General features: G+C 37.8%; 1 protein-coding gene, 1 long non-coding RNA gene and 2 other non-coding genes across 4 annotated transcripts in view; 2 read left to right on the forward strand and 2 right to left on the reverse strand.

The window, feature by feature from the left end:
• Positions 1-1,171: 1,171 nt before the first annotated feature.
• Positions 1,172-16,523, reverse strand: LOC118761827. The gene is made up of 5 exons (XR_004997666.1): positions 16,513-16,523; positions 15,666-15,673; positions 13,440-13,448; positions 11,426-11,435; positions 1,172-1,406 (listed from the first exon to the last, which is right to left on the reverse strand). It is a non-coding gene; the product is annotated as an uncharacterized LOC118761827 (long non-coding RNA).
• Positions 1,565-25,172, forward strand: part of LOC115223169 (transcriptional repressor p66-beta) — a 100,024-nt gene continuing 76,416 nt past the window's right edge. The window contains exon 1 of the mRNA XM_036499977.1: positions 1,565-2,472. Within this exon, the coding sequence (XP_036355870.1) occupies positions 1,725-2,472 (748 nt within the window). The 5' untranslated portion in view covers positions 1,565-1,724. The remainder of the gene's footprint in view (positions 2,473-25,172) is intronic.
• LOC115208788 lies at positions 17,584-17,749 on the reverse strand. Its single transcript, XR_003881242.1, has one exon. It is a non-coding gene; the product is annotated as a U1 spliceosomal RNA (small nuclear RNA).
• LOC115208787 lies at positions 17,708-17,869 on the forward strand. The gene has a single exon (XR_003881241.1). It is a non-coding gene; the product is annotated as a U1 spliceosomal RNA (small nuclear RNA).

Consider the following 25,172-nt stretch of genomic DNA (forward strand, 5'->3'; position numbering starts at 1 on the left):
CCCTGGTACTTAAAGCCTGGAAACATTCAATCGATCACATTTTGCAGAGCCGCTAGGTTATGGGAACATAAACGAACTTACACCGCTTGTTAAGCGGTGAGAGGACATATCCACTTGTAAGGTTTTTTAGTTGGCCCGGGGCTATCTATAGTAGACGATACTTGTACAAGGTGCCATACCGTGGGGCTGAACCCGAAACCACGTGGTTACGAACCAAACTTAACCACAATCAATTTTATTTGTAATAATTTAGTGTTAAATGAACATAATTCACAAACATAAACAGTAATGAAATGCCGATAAAAATCAGTTAACTAAGCTGAAGTAGGAGCAAGCACATCAAACTAGAATAAACTCTTGACTCCACCCCACTTCGAAGGATAGCCCGAGATATATAGATATACATCAAGCCAGACGGATTTCTCTAACCCTCTCCCCTCTCTCTCGATAGATTCAAGTGACTGTCAGACAGAGGAGTGTTTATAGATATATATTTTTACATGCTCTAGTAAGAGTACATTTCAATATTTCATTATATGTGTTCAAGTTTGGAATTTTTACAATTAAAATCTACTCGAAGTGGTGTAAAAAAATAAGAGAAGTAGCAGCAGCTGTGACAGCCCATATTGTGATGGTATCCATTTTATGTAGTAGCAGTTACGTAAAAATCTACAGACAGATAACTCCGAATACAATAATACTTGCTTTTTCTACTTCCTCCTACCCCGAGCTATTTACAATCACATATTTTAAGCCAATGTAATTGTAAAGCGACATATGAACAAATAAGAGGAGTGTAGAGACAGTCAGTTGTACTTCCCGTTTTATAAATGCATCGGTGCCATAAATAACTGTCTGCCTGTCCATCTTTTATTTTATCTTTATTTTCATTAGCTTGACCGGTGAGCTTCCTATAGACAACTCTAGTTTACCTGGATTACAGCACCGATCATTAGGACGTTGGAATTTTAGGTAACACTAATGTCTATACACGAACGTGTGTGTGTGTGTGTGTGTATGTGTGTGTGCGTGTGCGTGCGTGTGTGTGCGCGCGCGCTACCCGTTATATGGACGGATAACTTTGAAAGTATGGCATACATTGAATAAATAAAGTTTAACATTTTTTATAAAACTTTTCGGTATTTATACAAAATTATGAAATGAATACAAATTTTCAAAAAATATATTTTATTAACTTCAAATAGAATTAAATAAAACAAGTAAAATTTCGAAACAAAAATTATCCATTACGGATCTCCGTGATGATTTTATTATAAACAGTCCAAAAACACCATTTCTCTCCTCCTTTTTCTCTCTCGGTCTAATTCTTTCTGAGTGTATATTATTCATGTTACTCATTGCCAGTCATGCACTCATCCTGCACCTCCTATGTTAACTCTGTATCTCTCTTTCACTCTCCCCCTCTCTCTATACATTGTAAAGCGTGACTAGAAAATCAACCAACCAACCAACATTTATATTGGTTATTATTAGAGATTAAATACATATAAAATGTTACATAAACAATAATTAAAATATATCTGCCACCGAGTGGAGTTTCTGTAATTTACTAGCAACGAAATGAAAACAGTTCGAATTTGAAATTAATATCGGTTCGATGTTACCATAAATCTAATAATTTCCTTTGCTCTTTTCTATCTTGCTAGAGGTTTCTTTTCAGTATATAATGCATAATTAAATTATTTCAAAAGTGTTAAATTTTAATGCACATGGAAGATCGCATTGAGAGAAAACGGCGATTGGCACGGGAGAGGAAGGCGAGGCAAAGAATACGAGAACGAGAAGCACGAAAACTAGCAAGATGTCGTTCAGATTTTTCAAATATACAACAGGTAATTGTAAATCAAAGACAAACAGAGGTAAAAGTTATCAGTCGCAGAGAAATTGCCCGACTTCGAACTGCAGAAAGAAGGCGAAGATTATCACAAGAAGAACTCAATGCTCGGCGTGAATTGGAGAGGAGGAGGAGTGCGGCGAAACGACAACAAGAAACACAAGAACAAAAACAAGCAAGACTCGAAAAAGAAAGAATAAGATTAAGTAAAAAAAGACAAAATGAAACACAACAGCAAAGAAAAGCTAGATTGGAAAAAGAAAGGATAAGAATGATTGTAAAAAGACAAAAGGGGACACAGGAAGAAAGAAAGGCAAGACTCGAAAAAGAAAGAAAGCGACTCCTTACACTAAGACATCAAAATGAAAGTGTGGAGGACGAAGAACAAAAGTTATTTGTTGGAAATATATATGGGGTTCTCGCAACTGAAGAAGATGAAGAACATGGGACCAGTGAAAGACAAAGTAATGCAACAGTTCAAAGCAACAGAGTCGACAATACTTTCCATGAAGAAAGTTTACTGCATCATTCATGTGGGTCTCTGATATCTTATAGTACCAAATATTCTTTATCAGAAAGTCCTTCAGATGATAGATTAAGTAACAGCTGCCACGAAGGTAAAACAATTTTGACTGCATAATTTATTCCGTACTCCTAAAAAAACAAAAACTCCCGTTATTGTTGACGGGTAATATTCTTAAATATACTTAGAGCAAAGTTGTTGAATATGTGCGTAAACAATGATCTCTGGTACAAAACGAATGGAACTGTATACTTACATAATACTTATATATTTACATAAGATTTTACTATTGTTTGGTATATTTTAAAGGCATACAAAAGCACATCTTAGAATTTTCGTACACATTCGGGGATTCTACACATGTAGTTTGAATAATAAATTTATGGGTCAATGAGGCAGCCTGCGATTAGTAATACTAATTAATTAAATTGACTAAATTACCGCTTTATAGTAATTTTATAAACAATAAAACACCATACTTCATAATTTTTGCAGATAATCGGGCAATCCGGCATGTTCTTTCTATGTGGTCCCTTTCGTTTTGTACCGGAGCTTGTTGTGTAGGTATGTATATAAATATACATGTTTAAAATAAATACGTCTGTTAAGTGTAAATATATAATACGATTATGAGCGTCTGCGAACACTCTCAAAGATGTGTTCTCCTTCGTCGTGTGTTGAAGTTTTGAAGTTCGCTTCCACTTCCGTTTATAAATTAGCTGGTCGCAGCCTTATCTCCCCTGAAACTAGATTGGATTGCTCCATATACCTCAACACCCCTCTATCGTTACTTTCGTTGCCAATTTGACTTCATTCTTCTGTCTTTCTCAGTAAACTCTGTGATATTTAGATGGGTTAGCATATGTATGTATGTATATATGCATGTATGTATATATGTATCTGCTGGTGCTTTTATCACTATACATTACACAATCCTGTAATATCCGTCCTTTATTACATACACACACACACACACATATTTATATATAAACTGCATACACACATGTATATATAGTGTGTCTTCTAAAAGTAAAAGTATATCTTATATCTTTTCATTTAGTCATTGGACTGTGGTCATGCTGGGGCACCACCTTGAAGCGTTTAGTGAAACAAAACGATCCCAGTACTTTTTTTTTTTTTTGAAACTCTGATACTTATCCTTTTCAGGGTTTTTTGCCGAGCTACAACAAACCAACACCGAATGTTAAGTGCGGGGGGATACGCGCGCGCGCCCTTGCATTTATACTCGATAGACTTCCGCGCAATTTCTGTCTACCAAATTCAGTTGTAAGGCATACAAAGAAAACATTTGCCCAGAGTGTCTTGTTTATATATATATATATCACCGTGACCGACCAGATTATCAGATGTTGCTACACATCGCTGGTCACAATGCGCTTCGTATTGTTTTAAGCCTTCAAATGACGCCACCCCGCTGGCTAAGCGAGCAGGCCAATATATATATATATATATATATATGTGTGTGTGTGTGTGCCCGTGTGTACATGTGAGTATTTGTATGTGTGTGCGTGTGTGTGTATATATATATACTTTCTTTTAATCTTTTATTCGCTTCAGTCATTTGACTGTGGCCATGTTGGAGCACCGCCTTTAGTCGAGCAAATTGACCCCAGGACTTATTCTTTGTAAGCCTAGAACTTATTCTATTGGTCTCTATTGCTGAACCGCTAAGTTACGGGGGACGTAAACACACCAGCATCGGTTGTCAAGCGATGTTGGGGAGCGGGGGCAAACACAGACACACAAACATATACACACACAGACATATATATACATATATACGACGGGCTTCTTTTCAGTTTCCGTCTACCAAATCCACTCACAAGGCTTTGGTCGACTCGAGGTTATAGTAGAAGACATTTGCCCAAGATGCCACGCAGTGGGACTGAACCCGGAACCATGTGGTTGGTAAGCAAGCTACTTACCACACAGCCACTCCTACACCTATATATATGTATACATGTATATATATGTGTGTGTATATATATATATATATATATATATATATATATATATATATTATATATATATATATATATATACATACATATATATATGTTTGTATATATGCATATATTTATATATTATTATATGATCGAACACTACACATCCTTTTCCAAGTAAGTTTTCTATATATATATATATCTCAAGATTCTTCCCTCTGCTGTAAAGCTTCATTTCCACACACGCCAGCTGAATTCCATTCATCCCCAGTCGAAAGACACCTGTTGTTATGTCCTGTTATTATCATTATTTTTATTCTATTTTTGTATTTATATTCATGTAACATGGTCTGCTTTTCTGTCCTTGTTTTCGTATACATTCCAAGGAATCTAATGCTCTTAGCTTAGTTTTTCCTTGGGGCTGGCCAGATTGGAGCAATCTAAAGATTAATCAGCCGAAATTGTGAAAGGCTTCGAATGACCCGTCCTTGTTTTTTTTTGGTATTGTCTATCTGGATGTTTTGTTGTCCCTTTTTGTATCACCTAGTTGTTTGGATGTTTTACGTTCTTGTCCCATTTTGTATTTTATTTTGTATATATATATGTGTGTGTGTGTGTGTGTGTATATATATATATATATATATATATATATATATATATCCGTAGTTAATTCAAATAAACAAGCAATTAAAAAACAGGAATAAAGACAAAAATGAATGTGAGGATGCGCACCAGAAATATATTAATTAGATGCACGGTGAAAGGAAAGAGTTATTGTTAACATTTCGAGCATAGCTCTTCTTCGGAAAGAGGGAAATCTAAAGAATAAGAAGGCAAAATAATGAAAACAATATGTATGTATATATGTATATATGTATGTATGTATGCATGTGTATGTATGTCTGTGTATATATCTACGTATATGTATGTGTATATGTATATATACATATGTATGTGTATATAAATATGTATGTACATGTGTATTTATGTATGTATATATATGCATATATATATATATATATATATATATATATATATATATATGTATACATATATATATACATACATATATGTATGTATATATATATGTATACATATATATATATATGAATGTATATATGTATGTATATATACATGTATACATATATATGTATACATATATGTGTATATATATGTATATATATATGTATATATATATATGTGTGTATATATATATATATATATACATACATACACACACATTTGTATGTATATATATACACACATATATACAACTGATGATAGTTGAGTGGTTAGTGAGAGCTGTACAAGCCATGTGCAGGGATGCTGTCAGTAAGGTGAGGGTTGGGAACGTGTACAGTGAAGGATTCCTGTAGGGGTAGGGGTCCACCAAGGATCAGTCCTCAGCCCATCTTATTCATCATAGTCCTCCAGGCAATAACAGATGAATTCAAGACAGGATGCCCCTGGGAGCCTCTCTATGCTGATGACCTTACTCTTATAACTGAGTCACTATCAAAACTAGAGGAGAAGTTTCAGGTGTGGAAGCAGGGTCTAGAAACAAAGGGCCTTAGATTCAGTCTAGCAAACACCAAAGTCTTAATAAGTAGGAAGGCAGACATACCACAAATTCCTTCAGGTAGATGGCCCTGCACAATCTGCAGAAAACAGCTTCATCACATTCCAGGGGGGAAAACTACAAGTAGTTGCTAGCTTCAGTTGCAGGAGCGGATGCTCTGAGAGTGTAGCTGCATGACCTTCGAACATTGGGTCTCACCGAGGCAATGACAAGTGACCAAGACCTTTGGAGATATGCTGTGCTTGAGAAGACCTGGCACGCTAAGTGAGACTGTAACCGTGGCCTATGCCAGTGCAGCATAACCAGCACATTTAAGAGTACCCTTCAATCATTGGGCAATAAACTGCACTTGCAAAGACCTGTTGAAGCAAGTGAAGTCATTATCATAGCCAATGAAAGTACCACCTGTGCTGGTGGCACGTAAAGAAGCACCATTCAAGTGTAGCCGATGCCAGTGCCGCCTGACTGGTCCTGTGCCGGTAGCATGTAAAAAGCACCATTTCAGCGTGATCGTTACCAGTGTTGCCTGACTGGTTCCCATGCCAGCGGCACGTAAAAAGCACCATTCGAGCATGGTCGATGCCAGTCCTGCCTCACTGGCCTGCATGCCAGTAGCACATAAAAAGCACCCACTACCCTCGCAGAGTGGTTGGCATTAGGAAGGGTATCCAGCTGTAGAAACTTTGCCAGATCGGATTGGAGTCTGGTGTAGCCTTTTGGCTTTCCAGCCCTCAGTCAACCTGTCCAACCCATGCCAGCATGGAAAGCGGATGTTAAACGATGATGATGATGATTTGTATGTGTACATGTATATATTTTCAAAATGTATCCACATGTGAATCGTTGGCAATTTTCTTCCTCCATCTTCCTTTCTATTGGACTTTCTTGTTTCTGAAGAAGAGTGTTGCTCGAAACATTAAACCATCTTTCTTTCCTTTTTAATTTAATTCTATGTCTTTATGCAACTGAGGACAGCTCTGCATTTAAATTGATGGAATGATTGCATTGTTCAATTAAATGGAGTTGCTTGAAATGATCATACTGCATTACCTCTGGATATCCTTGTTGCTTATTTTGATTTTACTCTCCTTATTTTGAAATTGTATGAACCGTACTAAATTCTGGTACCTAATCATCTGAATCTAAATGTTTGCATATTTATATATATATAATATATATATATCTATATATATATATATATATATATATCTATATATTATATTATAATATATATATATATATATAATTATATATACATATATATATATATATATGTATGTATACATATATTATATATATATATGTATGTATCATATATAAATATATATATATATATGTATGTATATCATATATATATAATGTATGTATACATATATATATATATATATATGTATATATGTATATCTATTGTATATGTATGCCGTATATCTATATATATGTATGTATACATGTATATATATATATATTATATATATAATATATATATAGTATGTAATATTTATATATATATATATATGTAAGATATATATGTCTAGATATATATGTATTATATATATATATATATGTATATATATATATATATATATATATATATATATATATATGTCTGTAAGATCTATATGTATGAGTATACATACCATATATATGTATGCATATATCCATATATATTTATGCATACATATATATATAATGTATTATGTGTATACATATTATATATGTGGTATGTGTATACATATACATATGTGTGTATGTGTATACATATACATATGTGTGTATGTATACATATGTGTGTGTATGTGAATGCATATATAATGTATGTGGTGTGTGTTGTATGTATGTATGTATATATATATATATATATATATATATATATATATATATATATATATATACATATACACATACAACACTTATAAATATATATATTGTGGCACTCTGTCAGTTACAACAATGAGAGTCCCACACATATACATATATATGAGAGGTTACTTACACACACATATACAATTTTTGTCTACCAAATCTACTCACAAGGCTTTAGTTCGCCCAAGAAACTTGCCTAAAGTGCCATGCAATGGAACTAAACCTGGAACCATGTGTTTAGGAAGCAAACTGCTTACCATACAGTCACAAACCATGGCTGCATGGAAAGCAGATATAAAAATTACAGCCTGCAAGAGAAATGTTAACAAGAAGCTTGTCAATCATTTCAGCATGAAGGTTGTGTCTCATTAGGGTTCAGTCCTCCAAGCCATAACAGAACAGTTTAAGATCAGTTGAGCACAGGAATTCCTATATGCTGATGAATCAGTTCATATGGCCGAATCTTTTGAAGAGTTAGAGAAGGAATTCCAGGCATTAAAGAAAAAAACTAGAATCAAAGGTTATAAAGTAAACTTCACAAAGGTATGTTGTGCAACAAAATGGTTTTGGGTTCAATCCCACTGCACAACAGCTTGGGCAGGTGTTCTCTGCAATGATCCTGGACTAACCAATACCTTGTGAGTGATGTTGGTAGATGGAAACTGTGTGGAAAATTGTCATGTGTGTGAGAGAGAGAGAGAGAGACAGACAGAGTCTTTGCGCCTCTGTTTGCCACCCCATCAGTGCTTGACTACCTGTGTTGGTATGTCGTCATTACTCAGACATTGTGATGGGAGAGAGAAACTAAGGCAGCTATATGCTGGAAAGAGAAGTACAGAAAGAGAGAAAGACAGTGTGTGTGATGGAGATTCATAGAAATGCTTGGTGGTAAGAGAGTGTTCACCACTGCTTTGTCTCACTCTTTCTTCCTGTTTTTGTTGTACCTGTATTTCAAAGGGCCAGCCTGGTCACACTCTGTAATCATGCTGAATCTCCCCCAGAACTACGTTAAGGGTACATGTGTTTTGGAAAGCTCAGCTACTTGCACATTAATTTCATGAGCAGGCTGTTCAATTGATCGGATCAACTGGAACCCTTGTCGTCAAAACCAACAGAGTGCCACAATAAGATAAATATATATCGAGAGATGCATATACATGTAGATACATATATATATATATATATATACTATATATATATTATATATATATATATATATATATATATACTGTGTGTGTGTGTGTGTAAACATATGTGTGTATATATATATATATAATATATGTGTGTGTGTGTGTGTGTATATACACATATATATATTACTGCATCATTCCCACCTTCATTCCAGGGAGAAGAGTTTTAATTCTTTCAGTCTTTCCCAGTTGCTGATACGTTGCATCTAGATGGTTTTCTTAGTGTAGCTTCATTGGATTGCTTCAAATTCTACCCTGAGTTTTACATTGTGTGGTGACCATAGTTGGGAGCAGTAGTTCAAGCAGCAGAGGATGTATGTCCTCCAAAGGACCATCAATGTCTCTTTTCCTCTTGTTTTGAAAGTTTGGAGGATCCATCCTGCTAGCCATCTGCATTTTATTGGTAATATGCACTTGGAAAGATGCATTATTGCTCATGTCAATGCCCAGGTCACGCACTGATTTTGATTTATAGATTGCAATTCTTCCCAGGCCAGTGTATCCTGTCCTGCATGTTGTTTAGCTTTGTATGCTGGTAGCATATATGTATTATGTATATATATATATTTATATATATATATATATATATAATATATATATATATATATATATATATATATATATATTATAGATATATGTATGTGTATATATATATATATATGTGGTATATATATATAGTATATTATTGTATATATTATATATGTATGTGTATATATATATAGATATATATATGTATGTGTATATATGTGTATATATACACATGTGTATATATATATATATAAATATATATAAAAATATAGGTGCAGGAGTGACTGTATGGTAAGTAGCTTGCTTACCAACCACATGGTTCCAGGTTCAGTCCCACAGCATGGCACCTTCGGCAAGTGTCTTCTACTATATCCTCCGGCTGACCAAAGCCTTGTGAGTGGATTTGGTAGACGGAAACTGAAAGAAGCCCGTAATGTATATGTATATATGTGTGTGTTTGTCGTCCACAACATCGTTTGACAAGCGATGCTGGTGTCTTTACATCCCCGTAACTTAGCGGTTCAGCAAAAAAGGCCGATAGAATAAGTACTAGGCTTTAAAAGAATAAGCTCTGGGGTCTATTTCCTCAACTAAAAGGGGTTCTCCAGCATGGCCGCAGTCAAATGACTGAAACAAGTAAAAGAGTAAAAGAGTAAAGAGTATGTATATATATATATGTGTGTGTGTGTGTGTGTGTGTGTGTGTGTGTGTATGTATGTATATATATGTATGTATATGTATGTATGTATATGTATGTATATATATGTATGTATGTATATATATGTATATGTATGTATGTATATATATGTATATATATATATATATATATATATATATAAATGTATATGTATATATATATGTATATGACCCACGACACTGGACGATACCGGCATGCTCCTGCAGGTGCCGAGGCGCAAGCCGATAGACTTGTTCTTGTTAACTTTTGCCCCTACCACCGCCTCGTTCCTTTGATAGCATCCTCTTCACTAGGCAGCTGAGCCTCATTGGACACGATGATGGTCATCCGCATAAGCAGAGACCGACTTACTGCATTCAATTTCATTGGGGTGGGGGGCATCCCAAATTCTCCAACTTCCGCAGTAATTGCTCAAGAGCCAAAACGTACAGAAGCAGAGATGGGGGACACCCTTGATGAACTGAGCGCTTGATCGAAAACGGCTCCGACAGGTAGCCGTTTATCTAAACGGTGGATTGGATGCCCATCCCAGCCGCTTTGAAAACTGCCGCCAGGTACTGTTGGAGGACCCTATCAAACGCTTTACTTTGGTCTAAATGGACCAGTGCCCCACCTTTGCCAGTTAATTTACCTACCCTGTCTAAGGTGTAGCGTATAAGGTGAGGATTGTCCTGGATCGACCTGCCTTGAACGGCACATGTCTGCGCCTTCCCTACGAGCTTCTCCACGACACGCGTCAACCTTTTTCTAACACCTTGGCCAAAATCTTTAATTCTACATTGAGTAGTTATGGGCCTATAGTTACTTATAATGTCCCCTTGCTCGGGTCCTTCATGGATCAGCGTCACCACTCCCCGACTTACAGAGCTGGGAATCCTCCCATTCTGTTGCCAGTTAGTGTAGACACCCACCAGCAGGTCCTCAAACAAGTTCGGCATGCTATGATAAAACTCATAGGGTAGACCATCCAGCTCAGGCGACTTATCCCCGGCGCACTCGACCAACACCTCTTTGACCTCCGCAGGTGTAATCAGTCCTTCACAGCATTCTGCTTCACGTGCCGAGAGTCGCGACCCAGCCGTGAGGAAGTCCTTTAAGGGCTCCCCACGCTCAAGCAAGCCGCCCTGCCCAAACAAGCCGGCGAAATGCTGGTGAAAGGCCTTTTGCATCTTTTCCTGTTCATAGATCTTATACCATTGTTCATCAGTTAAAGACTTTATAGAGACTTTTTTGCTCCTCTAACACTCTACACGATGTGCCCATGCGGAAACGTTAATACCTTCTCGACTCACTGCGCGTAGCTTAGCCCTAAGTCTGCAGCCTTCGTGCTTGGCTTTGAGGTGATGGTACAAGACCGTTCTCGCCGCCAGCACTCTGTCTGCAGAGCCAGATTCCAAAGTCTCGTCTAATTTTTTAATTAGTTCCCTTTCTATTCTAGATTTATTTAAACTTAGCTGATTGCTAAATCTAATAGACACTAAACAGATGGCTCTCTTGAGGGCATGCCACCATCATTATCAATGAAGGCGCCACATAATACCCTATGTACTAAATCCTTCATCCGGGCACGGAATGCTTGACAAGTCAAAATAGACTTGTTTATCTTCCAGTACCCGGGTCTCTGTCTATGACATTTATCTATATGTACCTCACACGTCACAAATTTGTGATCCGTGTAAGGCACAATACAAAATTGTGGACAGCTAAAAGTGTCCTTATCTCTTTCTCTAACGAATACCCTATCTATGTAAGATCTGCGAGAGCCGTCGTTTTTACTCCACGTCCACTGTGGCTCACCCACTCTGTAAAGTCTACTAGATTATAGCTCTCTAGTAGACCTTTGAGGCCAGGATTCCCCTCTCCTATCAGTCGAGCCAACACTATCCACCCATGCATCGAGGCTAGTGTTAAAGTCTCCAAACAGAACTACCGTTTTTGATGTCTCTAGAAAGTGCTCTAGTCTTTGATAAAAACCTGACTGTCTATACTCCTGAGGAGCATAGAAAGCTACCAGCTTGAAGGACTGTTTACTTTCGTGAATCACATCTAGGACGACCAGCCTACCTGTAAGTTCGAAGTCTTCTTGAGTAGCACCACCACGCCCCCTCCTCCTCGTTGGCTAGGAGGAATAAATTTCTCATAACCGTGACAATGCAAACGTCTATATCCCGTGACCTGAGGTCGTCCAGGAGACAACATTGTTTCCATTTCAACACCAGCCCACGCACAACTTTTTTTAATTTTATCTAATTTCAGCTCACAAGCTGTGGCCATGCTGGGGCACCGTCGTTTATGCATCCTAACTTAATTGCCATGGTAGAAATAGAGAAATGTCGTCTGGATACCTTCCTTTAAATTCTAAAAATAGACCAGCGTCCATTTTTGCGTACCTGATGTTTGAGGGCGTTTCCGTTATAAATGCCAGAAAAGGTGTATTTTCCGTCGTGAAAAAGTACAGAAACCTGTCAGTTGGAGGTTGGCAAGAGAGATTTTCAGAGGTTAACGAGAAAGTACTCTGACTCGTCGTGGCATTTTAAAGGTGAATTTTATGAAAGCTAATTTATTAAAGGTAATATATATATGTAGTATATATGTATATAAATATATGAATGAAGTGTTTAATGTTTAAGAATGAAATAAAGAATGTGGAATAATAATGGTCGCTCTCCGTAACTGCCTTTAGCTTACGGAGTTCTTGTTTCTATAACTATCGAAAAGCAGCGAGAAAGATAGACATATTGTTGAGAACAAATGATTTCGTTCGAGGTCTGTTATCTCCATTCCAGCAACCTAGTGGCCTAGAAGAGGTTAGAAGGGTCAAGTGGCAAAGACATTATTCTGCTTAGTGAAGGCATCTGGGAAATGTATGACTGCTGTCATTTACAGAAAAAACTATTGTTTTACCATGTGAAAAGCGCTGTTGAAGTGTTAAGTGAAATTTGGCAATCGACCGTCCCATAGGCCTCCCCTTTGAGAAACACTGATTTAACCTAAATTTGAGACACCAGCAAAAGAAGAAATAACGATAGACTTTTTTCTATTCCAAAGAAAAACGATTTTATTCACACAAATATGCAACCGAAGAGTTTAAAGTACCAGGAAAGAAACGTGCCTTTAACCAGTACAAAAACAACAAAAAATGGACGGTGCAGTTATGTACAGGTTGACGGAAGTAAAGCAGGACAAAAACGGCTTTATCAATTTTTGTAATTTTTTCAAGACTTATACACGTCCTGACACCGTCGGTATCTACATATCAAATTTGCGCGCAATCGGATGGAGGATGCCCGATATCCTAGAAGACACACACACACAGACAGAACGGATTTTATATAATAGATACGCATATATATATATATATATAAACTTACTTGGAGAAGAGAAATAGAGAAATAACGCGTGCGTTCGGTCATATAATACCAATATAATAAATAAATAAAATATATGCATATATACATACATATATGTACATACTTACATCTACATGTATATATATACATGCATATATATATATATGAGTACAGGACACCACAAATAAACGTAGAACACAACGAGAAGCGAAAACATAAAATTAAACGGCCTTTTTTTAACAACGAAAAAACAAGGAAACGGACTTTATTTTAACAACGAAAAAACAGAGTACAGACAAACAATACAAGGAAAATTCCCCTTCATCAGCTGCCCCTGGTTCGACTCAATGCGTGTTTCGAAGGTAAGAGCAGAACACGGCCAGGCCGAAGCAGTCCTTCCTGCAAAAGGAATTAAATAAAATTCTTTTGCAGAGGGGTAAAACAAGTGACAAGAACAGGACGTAAAAGCTATACAAATGAAGAAAAAACAGTACAAAAACAGTACAAATAAAGAATAACAGGACAGGGAACCAACAGTAAGGGCTTTTTTTTTAGGCCTAGACGGTGGAAAAATTAGTTAGAACGCATGTGAAAAATCGGCTTGCGAAAGACAGGGAAGTCGATGTATGCTTGTTGAAGCACGAAGCTGAAAGAAAGTTTCAGTAGCCCTCTGGTCAACGGCCAGAGAGAGGAGGAGGAGGCGGAGAGAGAGAGAGGGGAAAGAAACCAGAAAGGGTGAAAAATAAGAAGGAGAGAGACAAGTAGAGAGGAAGACAGACAGGCAGGGAGGAAAGGTCAAGTAAAGAGTAAGAGTGCGCGTCATGATTATTCAAATAAAAACTTACTTGGAGAAGAGAAATAGAGAAATAACGCGTGCGTTCGGTCATATAATAACAATATAATAAATAAAAAAAATATATGCATATATACATACATATATGTACATACTTACATCTACATAGATATATACATGCATATATATATATATATATATATATAATATATATATATATATATATATATATATATATATATTATATATATATATATATATATATATAATATATATATATATATATTATATATATATTATATATATATATATATATATGAGTACAGGGGACCACAAATAAACGTAGAACACAACGAGAAACGAAAACATAAAATCAAACGAGGAAACGGACTTTTTTTTAACAACGCAAAAACAGAGTACAGGACAAACAATACAAGGAAAATTTCCCTTCATCAGCTGCTCCTGGTTCGACTCAATGCGTGTTTCGAAGGTAAGGGCAGAACACATATATACGACGGGCTTCTTTAAGTTTCCGTGACCAAATCCATTCACAAGGCTTTGGTCGACCCGAGGCTATAGTAGAAGACACTAGTCCAAGGTGCCACGCAGTGGAACTGAAGCCAGAACCATGTGGTTGGTAAGCAAGCTACTTGCCACACAGCCACGCACTTTCTCCCCATTCCTCAGCCTCTTGTACTATCTTATATCTCTCCCCACCCCTACACACTCAATAATACTATAAAAAGAGACAAAATTCCTGCAAAAGTTCAATTTGACAACTCCACTAGAGTGGACGAAAGCGCTATATATGTGAACTGTGAACTTTTATGCTTCTTTTTTCTTCTCTTTCTTCATCTCACTATTCCTTTCCCCCTGTCCTCTATGTTGTCGTTTTCATTAATCGATACCCTTCTCATTTTCCCTATTTGTCTCCAATGACTTAATATCCCATACTCCAGTGTATCCCCAAAACAGATGTAAGACATTGAATTTTTCCCAATAATAATAATGTATATGACTTGAGATGTTTGTCTTGCCTTAGCATTTGTTGTCCTCTTTAAGAATTATATATATATATATATATATATGTGTGTGTGTGTGTGTGTGTGTGTGTGTGTGTGTGTTGTGTGTGTGTGTGTGTGTGTATAGTGTGTGTGTGTGTGTGGAGGTGCAGTGGCCCAGTGGTTAGGGCAGCGGACTCGCGGTCGTAGGATCGCGGTTTCGACTCTCAGGCCGGGCGTTGTGAGTGTTTATTGAGCGAAAACACCTAAAAGCCCCACGAGGCTCCGGCAGGGGATGGTGATCCCTTCTGTACTCTTTCACCACTCTTTCTCTCACTCTTTCTTCTGTTGGCCTGCTCGCTTAGCCAGCGGGGTGGCGTCTTTCGAAGGCTAAAACAATGCGAAGCGCATTGTGGCCAGCGATGTGTAGCAACACCTGATGGTCTGGTCGGTCACGTGATCTCGTTATATATATATAATATATATATATATATATATAATATATATATATATATATATATATACGCACACACACATACATATTTATACACATACACTCATGTCAGTTCACGATCCAAAACAAATTACAGATCCAGCATAAGGATGGTTCTAGGTATGGTATAAGAACACAAATGGATTTTAATGATTCGCAACAGCTGTTTCAGCAGCAATTTTTTTTATTGATGAATAAATCGACTACATTGATCGATTCCTCAATAAAGAACTGCTGCCAAAGTAGCTGTTATGAACCTTTAAGCAGCTTCGTCTCTCTACACTACTGATGTTATCCAAGAGAAAGCCAAAGGCTTATACTACTGGGCACCAGTGACACTACAATTCATTTCTACAGCTGAGTGAACTGGAGCAATATGAAATAAATTGTCTTCCTTAAGAGATACTATACACAGGCCGGTCCAGGAATCAAATACTACCTCTTGAGTGTGAACCCAACACTCTAACCACTGAGCCATGCACCTATATATATATATATATATATATATATATATATATATATATATATATATTATATATATATATATGGGAACGAGAATGGGCCCCAACTATGCGAACCTGTACGTTGGCTATGTTGAGGCTCAAATATTCTCTAGTTTCACTGGTCCCACTCCCGAACTATATGGCCGTTATATTGACGATTATATCGGTGCCACCTCACTCTCCCGCGAACATCTAGACTCCTTCCTCTCTTTCGTCAAATCTTTCCATTCTGCCTTCCACTTCTCCTGCACTACCTCTGACACCTCTGTCTCCTTTCTTGACATTTCGGTCAGCATTCATCACTCCACTCTCACCATCTCCATCCACTACAAACACACAGACTCACACTCATATCTAAACTTCTCCTCCTCCCACCCCAAACACACCCAGCTTTCCATCCCCTATTCCCAATTCCTCCGTCTACGCAGGCTCTGTAGTGACAACCATGACCTTGAGACTCAGTCTCAACTCATGGCTCGCCACTTCATCCTACGTGGATATCCCCTCATCACTATCCACACCGCCCTAGCCAGAGCACGTTCCGTGGACCATGCATCTGCTCTCTCCCCCCGAACCCGCCCTGCAGTCTCCCAACTCTACCCAACCCCCAGCCGAACCCACACCCCACCCCTGCTTTCCCACCTCTCCACAACATCACACCACACCACACTACACCATACATTACACATCACATCACCACACACCACCCACACACCCATCCCCACATCTTCACACCTACACACCGCACACGTCCAGACCACCAGCCCTCTTTCACACGCACATAATACTCTCTTATACACACAAGCACCTTTGTGTTGAGGGTCAGCTTTACCTTGTTATCTCCCCTACTTTCCTCCTCGTGTTTGACCCTTCTGTCCGGCACTAGTCGCCATGATAGATCGTTCGCCACTACACACACTTCTTTTCTCTCCTTGTTTCTCTCGTTTTTTCTGTGTCCCTTTCTGTAGAAGAGCTTAGGCTCGAAACGTAAAAGACTTTTTCTATTCTTGAGCGTTATACCAATACATCTGTTTGTTTTGTACGCCACCTGTCTTCGTCTTTTGTTTTTTTCCTAAACTCTCCCTATATATATATATGTGTGTGTGTGTGTGTGTGTGTGTGTGTGTGTGAGTGTGTAGCATGGAAAGCGGATGTTAAACGATGATGGTGATATATATATATATATATATATATATATATATATATATATATATGTATGTATGTATGTATGTATATATAAAATTACGGGGTGAGCGCGAACGCAGACCCCACACTTAGAAAATAGCGCACCCGAGTCACCTACATTTGGGGCGATCGCAAAGGTCAACCCAACCGGAGTGCAATGGAAGGGCCTCACTTTGGGAGAACCACCTTAATGATCACAGGAGTAAACCATGATCATCAAGGTGGTTCTCCAAAGTGAGGCCCTTCCATTGCACACCGGTTGGGTTGACCTTTGCGATCGCTCCAAATGTGGGCGACTCGGGTGTGCTATTTCTAAGTGTGGGGTCTACGTTCGCGCTCACCCCCGTAATTAATATACTTATATGTATATATATATATATATATATATATATATATATATTATATATATATATATATATACTTATCATCATACACAAACACTCATGTGTGAGTGTATACATTCCCTAATGCTACAGGTACAGAAGCCAAGTCTTTTATCATGCTTACCTTTCTTCATCAATTGCTTCACCTGCTACAGACATTCATGATCGACATCAGGTACCCCAAATACCTTTGATCTCTTTCTCACCTCCCAATCTAACTTGTACCAAACACCCAAAACTGTCTCTGCAACTATCATGTCACCCAGCTGCTACCTCCTTGCCATCATCCAACACACATCCACATACCCCACAACACCAACTACACCTGCACCCTATGGTACCTTGAGTCACTTCAGAGTCAGAGCTCCACCAGTTTTATGTCATCCACACCTGGCAATGTGTACTTCATTCCTGAACCGTCAGAAACAGCTAGTGAGGTGACTGAAACTGTCCCACCACATCTCAGTCCTCATCGTCCTCATCGTCGTTGTCATCACCATCGTAATCATTGTCATCATGATCGTCGTCGTCGTCATCATCATCATCTTCTACGTCGTCATCTCATCATCATTGTCATCATCATGGTCGTCATGTCGCCATCATCATTATCATCCCCTTCGTCGTCATCGTCACCATCATCATCATCATCATTACCACCATCACCATCATCATTATAATCTCGGTCTTTATATATGTGCGCGGGTGTGCGCATGCGCGTCCCTTCCACTAACGTCCGTGTTTCCATTCTAGTGCAATTGCACGGCAATCTATTTTAGGCATGATATTATGACCGGATGCTCCTCTGAATCATGATTTTCCGGGGAAGGTCAGGTACTTGAAATAAGACCTGACTATAGTTTCTCTGTTCTCACATACACCACCCTCACATGTGTGTGTGTGTTCTCTTCCAAGATGGAGACGAGTACCAACGTTCCCATGTGACAGGTTTGATAATTGTGCAGAGAATTCTCTCTACATGAAACCATTGGTAGCATTGTTAACCCACAGAAAAATAAAATAATATATATATGTGTGTGTGTGTACATATATATATATGCATGTATACACACACACATACACGACGGGTTTCATCTACCAAATTCACAACAAAGCTTTGGCTGGTCTGGGTTATAGTAGATGACACTTGCCCATGGTGCCACGCAGTGAGAATGAACCCAAAACTGCGTCTATAGTTTCCAAAATGGTTAACTGTTGACAAGTTTTGAATCCCTACAACAGCTGCATAAAGCTCTTACAAATTCATTGCCCGATGGTTCATGCTTAGACTTTAAATACAACATTTATGCCTCTGCTGCCAATATTTTGGGTTCCAAATACGAAGATTGGTTCGCTAATTTATCTCAAAAATATCAGATATTCGAGACATCGAGATTAATTTTCACTTGAAACTGCTCGTTCCTAATTTACCTAGTGGAAAACGTCTGAAGATAGATGAATTGATGAATTACCGTAAATTAGCTTTGCAGAGAGAGCTGAAGACCATGAAGAGTGCATGGTGACTAAGCATTCTCAGATATTCAACTGGCCTGCGATAAAAAAGAAAAAGAACTAAAGTATTACAGAATTTCTTAAAACAGATATTTGGTCATCACCAATCGCTTACTACTTCTTTCTGATCCAATCACCTACTGCCTTTTTTCAGAATCACTTTAATTAGTGATTCTGAAAGTATTCTGAAGAGATGTTTAGAGAATTGCAAAGATCTTTTCCCCAAGCCATCTCCAGAAAATGAAGATCCTATAAAAACCTAGACCAGCGCGATGTTATAGAAAAAAATGGATTATGGTCCCAACTTAGGTTTTTGTGCTTTTAATGAAAATGGATTCACCGTTTTTGTACTTTCAAGGAAAATGGATTTTTAACACGACAGTTGATGAGCATAGTTTTGGACACAAAGACCGCAGTGTGCTCCGTTGGTTTTGTACGTATATATGTATATAAGTATCCAGTGTTGGTCTTCTAATATATGATCTTTCATGGACAAGACCGGCTTTTGAAAGTATAACGTGGCCACAAGTAGTGCAAGTGAGATCAGCTCTGAAACTTCAATCATACATAACTTCACACCCTGCAGATTTCGGGCCTATTTAATGAGCAATTTGATTTTTCTTAAACTGCAGGCTAATCTTCTTATGTAAAAACCATCATACGCTACTGTTCAATGTGCAATGTTCCAAAATATCAGTTTAAGTACTTAAGGTTGTATTTTGTGAACTCATGAAATCTCTTTTTGCTGGGAACGCCTATATAAAAGTAATTACTTCGGAAGTCTGAAACTATCAAGATAGATGACGTAACAAACTCATGGAATTCTTACCTTCTCGTTTTTCTGCATATTGCTCACAGCCGTTTCTTTGTCTGTAGCCTTCCTTCCTTCTTACTAATATTTTAGGTTTTGCATCCACGTTTGAAATTTTTTCTCTAATTCTACTACATATTTAGTTATAAGAAGTAGTTAGTCAGCATACAAGAGTAACCATTGATAGCCAGCTTTAAACGCCTCTGTTATGGCCTGGAAGACAATGATAAGCAGAAGACTGAGAACTGCGCCCTGGCGGATTCCAACCTTCACGCTAAATTCATCGCTGTGTAACAAAAGTGATTTACACTGTCATTATATGTAAGATGTTTTTGTTTTGATTCATCTAGGCTTAAATACCCCAATATCGGCTCAATAAGTCTTTTCGTTCCAGCAGGTCACATGACCTCGTTGATTAAACGAACCTATCGTTTGTATTGGTCACTTTCCCGCCGTCCAGTCTTGTTGGCACAAGTTTGTTTTTCCTTACGCGGGAAATTACTCACCACCTCTGGGAGCCTACTGATCTCTATAAGAACAGCAGTTCTCGACCGCTCTAGGTCTTTGGCACTCAGCACTGACCACACGCAACTCGTCTCCGGCAATGATGTATCTGACATCAGCCAGTCTCCGCTTTCGTCTTCTCCACCAGACGCCTGTCTACATCGTGTATTGTATGAAGACTACACAACCAACAGACCAACGGCTGCCTCTACACACCACCAAACTGTACGTCAACTATGTCTACGAGATCAACAGTCCAGCTTAACCACGAAATCTTTCACACATCTTTGTTGTGACCTGCTGTTATTTTATTTCATTTATGGCAATCATTGTATTTTATAACGGAGAATAAATTGTCGCTTACCAGTTCATTTCATCCCAAGTTATATATCCTTTCCACATTTCCCTCATTTAACATCTTCGTTATAGCTGTATTCATTATTTGCTCTCCTCTTACTGACTACACCTCTGTACATGGCTCGCACAGACCTCACTAGATATTTACCTACCCCTGTCGTCTTTACAAACTGTGTCCCTTTGTTGAAGCTCTTCTTTAGGCCGATAAATGCTAGGTATAGCTGTTTACTCCTAGCTAAGCACTCCTTTGCGATCGTCTCACTAGAAAGAGAGTACAGTGGTACTTCTTTCACACATAAATCCTAACAGCATCTCATCTAGACTAATTCTCTCGCTTGCACCCCATACATTCTGCTATTTTCCTTTCTGTAACCACCAATTTGTGACGCCCTCGTCATCAAACCATTTGTTTTTGACAGCCATTGATCACTTTTACCAATACCCACTCCTATTACGATCTCTCTCTCTCTCCACACACACACACACACACACACACTTTCGCTATAAAACACGCCATTTCTACCATGATTCTTTTGCTCACTTCACCCACCTCATCCTGGTTCTTCTGTCATCGCTCTGCCTTCTGTTCATACCTTAGATCACAATGTCTTCACCGAATATACAGAGCAAAGAGTGGAGAGAACTCTAATTTTTATGAAGTACAAACCTCCGCATTAGTTGTAACCCAAGATACTCTGTAAAGTATTTGGGCGAACCAGAGGTTACTGTGTGGTGACAAGTGAACCTTTTAGTCATATTATGGTCGTAACAACTGCTATAGTTGTGCCGTCAAGATAAAGTAGACTCCCTGTGCTCTAGAAAGCGTTAGTGAGAGACGGGGTATCCAGCCACAGAAACCAATAGAAAAGAAAATATACGAGCGAGACGGAGTCCTCCACCTCGTCAAGAATGGCAATAACTCTAACTCCAAATGAGAAATGACCAGGCCTGTGGTGTCCCACCTGACATATATATAGAAAGAGTAAGTCCGGGCAAGTTTGCTTATGGAAAACCAGTAGTCGCTCATGCATACCACCCTCCCCCTCTCCATGCCACCGATGGTATTCCAGGGAAAGGCAAACAAGCGCGGTTCCAGGAATTTTTCGAAAAGGGGGCACAAGATCAGAAGGGAATACAATTCTAAGAGACAAAGGCGCAATAACATTATTTAGAAGGGCGCACTTCATTTCTTGAGGTGAGCACGTGCCTCTCAGCCACCACCCCCTCCTGGGTCCGCCCATGGCAAAAGCCGATACAGCTTGGCACCAGTAAAGCCGCAACTCATTCCTACAGCTGAGTGAACTGGAGTAACAAGCCGCGCGCGCGCACACACACAAGTATATGTATGTATGTATGTATACACACACACACACACACACATATATATATATCTTATGATAAAAGGCAGATTTTCTCTGCATGTTCCCATGATCCTTTTTAATACAATTCTATAATATAGAATTTCTTCAATTAGAATTTACCTATGATTATTCGAAGTAGATTCGATTCGGTCATGGCATATAAATTTCTTTCAATTTGAAAAATTTGAAAAAACTCAATATTTTACGATTTCCCTCTCTCACTTCAAAGGCTTTACTCCGCCTATTACCACACTTTCTCTTTACACACATAGACACGCAAACATATACATATATGACAGTGTCAATTGTTGAAAGAAAATTGTAAGCTAAGAAGGTGTGTGTGTGTGTGTGTGTGTGTGTGCGTGCGTGTGTGTGTGTGTGTGTCTGTGTGTATGTGTGTGTGTGTGTGTGTGTAGGAAGTGAAGGATAAAAATATGGCAAGAAGTGGACAGATGTACATATATACATACATACATCCATACATACATAGATGTGTGTGTGTGTGTGTATGTATGTGTATTAATGCGTGTGTGTTATCTCTCTATATAAAGCTGAAGTTGTCTGTGTGCGCCAGGTTTGGTAACCTTCAACTAACACTATCTCCTCCGAGACCCTGCGGCACAAGTTGACCAAAATTGAGAGTATGATAGAAGGGTTGCTCTTCCTTCCGTAGAAGATAAAATTCAAATCGGACCATGTTAACACCAAAAATTATTTACATCAAAAAGGTGTTTTTTTCTATGAAAATCCCTATTTTTTACGATTTTATCACTGCTGTGTCGCCACTTTTCAGTGTATTTCAACCAGAAAAATGTTCACTACATAATGCAAAATGTTCAGCTACATAATGCAAAATTTTTATTTTTCAAAAATTTTAATTCCAGCGGGTCGAAACAAACCCGAGCAACGCCGGGCGATACTGCTAGTATAATATATATATATATATATATATATATATATATATATATATATATATAATAAGCGAGGTATAAATCTCTGAAGGGCAAGCGAGTAAGTACTTACATGCATGCATACATACATACATACATACATACATACATACATACATACATACATACATACATAATGCATGCATACACAACATCATACGTACATATCTATATATTATATATATTATATATATATATATATAATATATATATATATAATATATATATATTATACATTCATAAATGAAGGTGAAAAATTAGATATTAATTTAATAATACCATCAGTTAACACCAAGTGGCTTAGCACATAAAAAAAAACAGGGAAACAATACAAATTTATACGTAAATATAAGAGAGTTACCGTTAAGTGGTTAACTCTAGTGCTAGAATAGCTCCTTATTTGTATAGCCACCGAAGTTGTTTCCACAAAAGAAATAACATTACCTCCAACGTATGGAAAGCGAAATACAACGAAAAGATAAATTAATGCTGAACAACTTCGGTGGCTATACCAGAATAAGGAGCTATTTCTAGCACTAGAGTTAACCACTTAACGGTACTCTCTTATATTTACGTAGTATATATATATATATATATATATATATATATATATATATATATATATATATATATATATATATATATATATATATATATATATGTGTGTGTGTGTGTATGTATGTATGTAAGTATATATATACACACACACATAATATATATAGTGCGTGTGCGCGTATTTGTCTATATTTATATCTATATATGAATCTGTATCTGCATAAGCTACTGACTTTGGCTGAAAAGAGAGGATGTGCAAAGGCTTGAAGAATATTGAGCGAAGTCTAGTAACAAGTTGATTTAGCAAGCGGGGCCTCATATCAGTGAGAGGCACCGGTGTACAATAATGCCGCCAAGAGGTGGGTCCCCAAAACAGAGCGCATTCTTCCCTGACGACGCCATAGGCATGCTAGTCTCTAATATGCGGGGCTTTCAACTGGTAGCACTGGTATCTGGAAGTTGTTTGTGTGTGTGTGTGTGTTTGTGTGTTCCTTTATTCTTTTACTTGTTTCAGTCATTTGACTGTGGCCATGTTGTAGCACTGCCCTGAAGGGTTTTAGTCAAACAAGTCGACCGTAGGACATTTTTAAAAGCCTAATACTTATTCTGTTGGACTCTTCTGCCGAACCACTAAGCTACGGGGACAAATACACCAGTGCCATTCGTCAAGCGGTGATGGGGCAACAAACACATACACAAAAACACACACACATACATATACATATATATACGACTGGCTTCTTTCAGTTTCCGTCTACCAAATCCACACACAAGGCTTTGGTCGGCCCATGGATATAGTAGAAGACACATGCCCAAGCTGTCACGCAGTGGGATTGAATCCGAAACCGTGTGGTTGGGAAGCAAGCTTCTTACCACCCAGCCACGCTTATATGTATGTATGTATGTATGTATGTATGTATGTATGTATGTATGTATGTAGTAAAAAAAAAAAAACGAAGAACAAACACAAGAAAAAACAACGCGAGGACGTGGTACATGCAAATGAAATGCATATATGGGTACAGAACGTCACAAAGTGCGTAAACAACATGAAATACGTAAATAAACGAGTTAATACGCAAAGAACGAGACAAAAAATGGAAAACAGGACAAGTAAATACAGAGAAATGACTCGTCATCAGTTGTCGGCTGTCTATCCACTCCTCATTTCGAGTATTATTTATAATATATATATATATATATTATATATATATATAT

The sequence above is a fragment of the Octopus sinensis genome, linkage group LG2 (genome assembly GCF_006345805.1).
Source record: "Octopus sinensis linkage group LG2, ASM634580v1, whole genome shotgun sequence".
Taxonomy (NCBI): domain Eukaryota; kingdom Metazoa; phylum Mollusca; class Cephalopoda; order Octopoda; family Octopodidae; genus Octopus; species Octopus sinensis.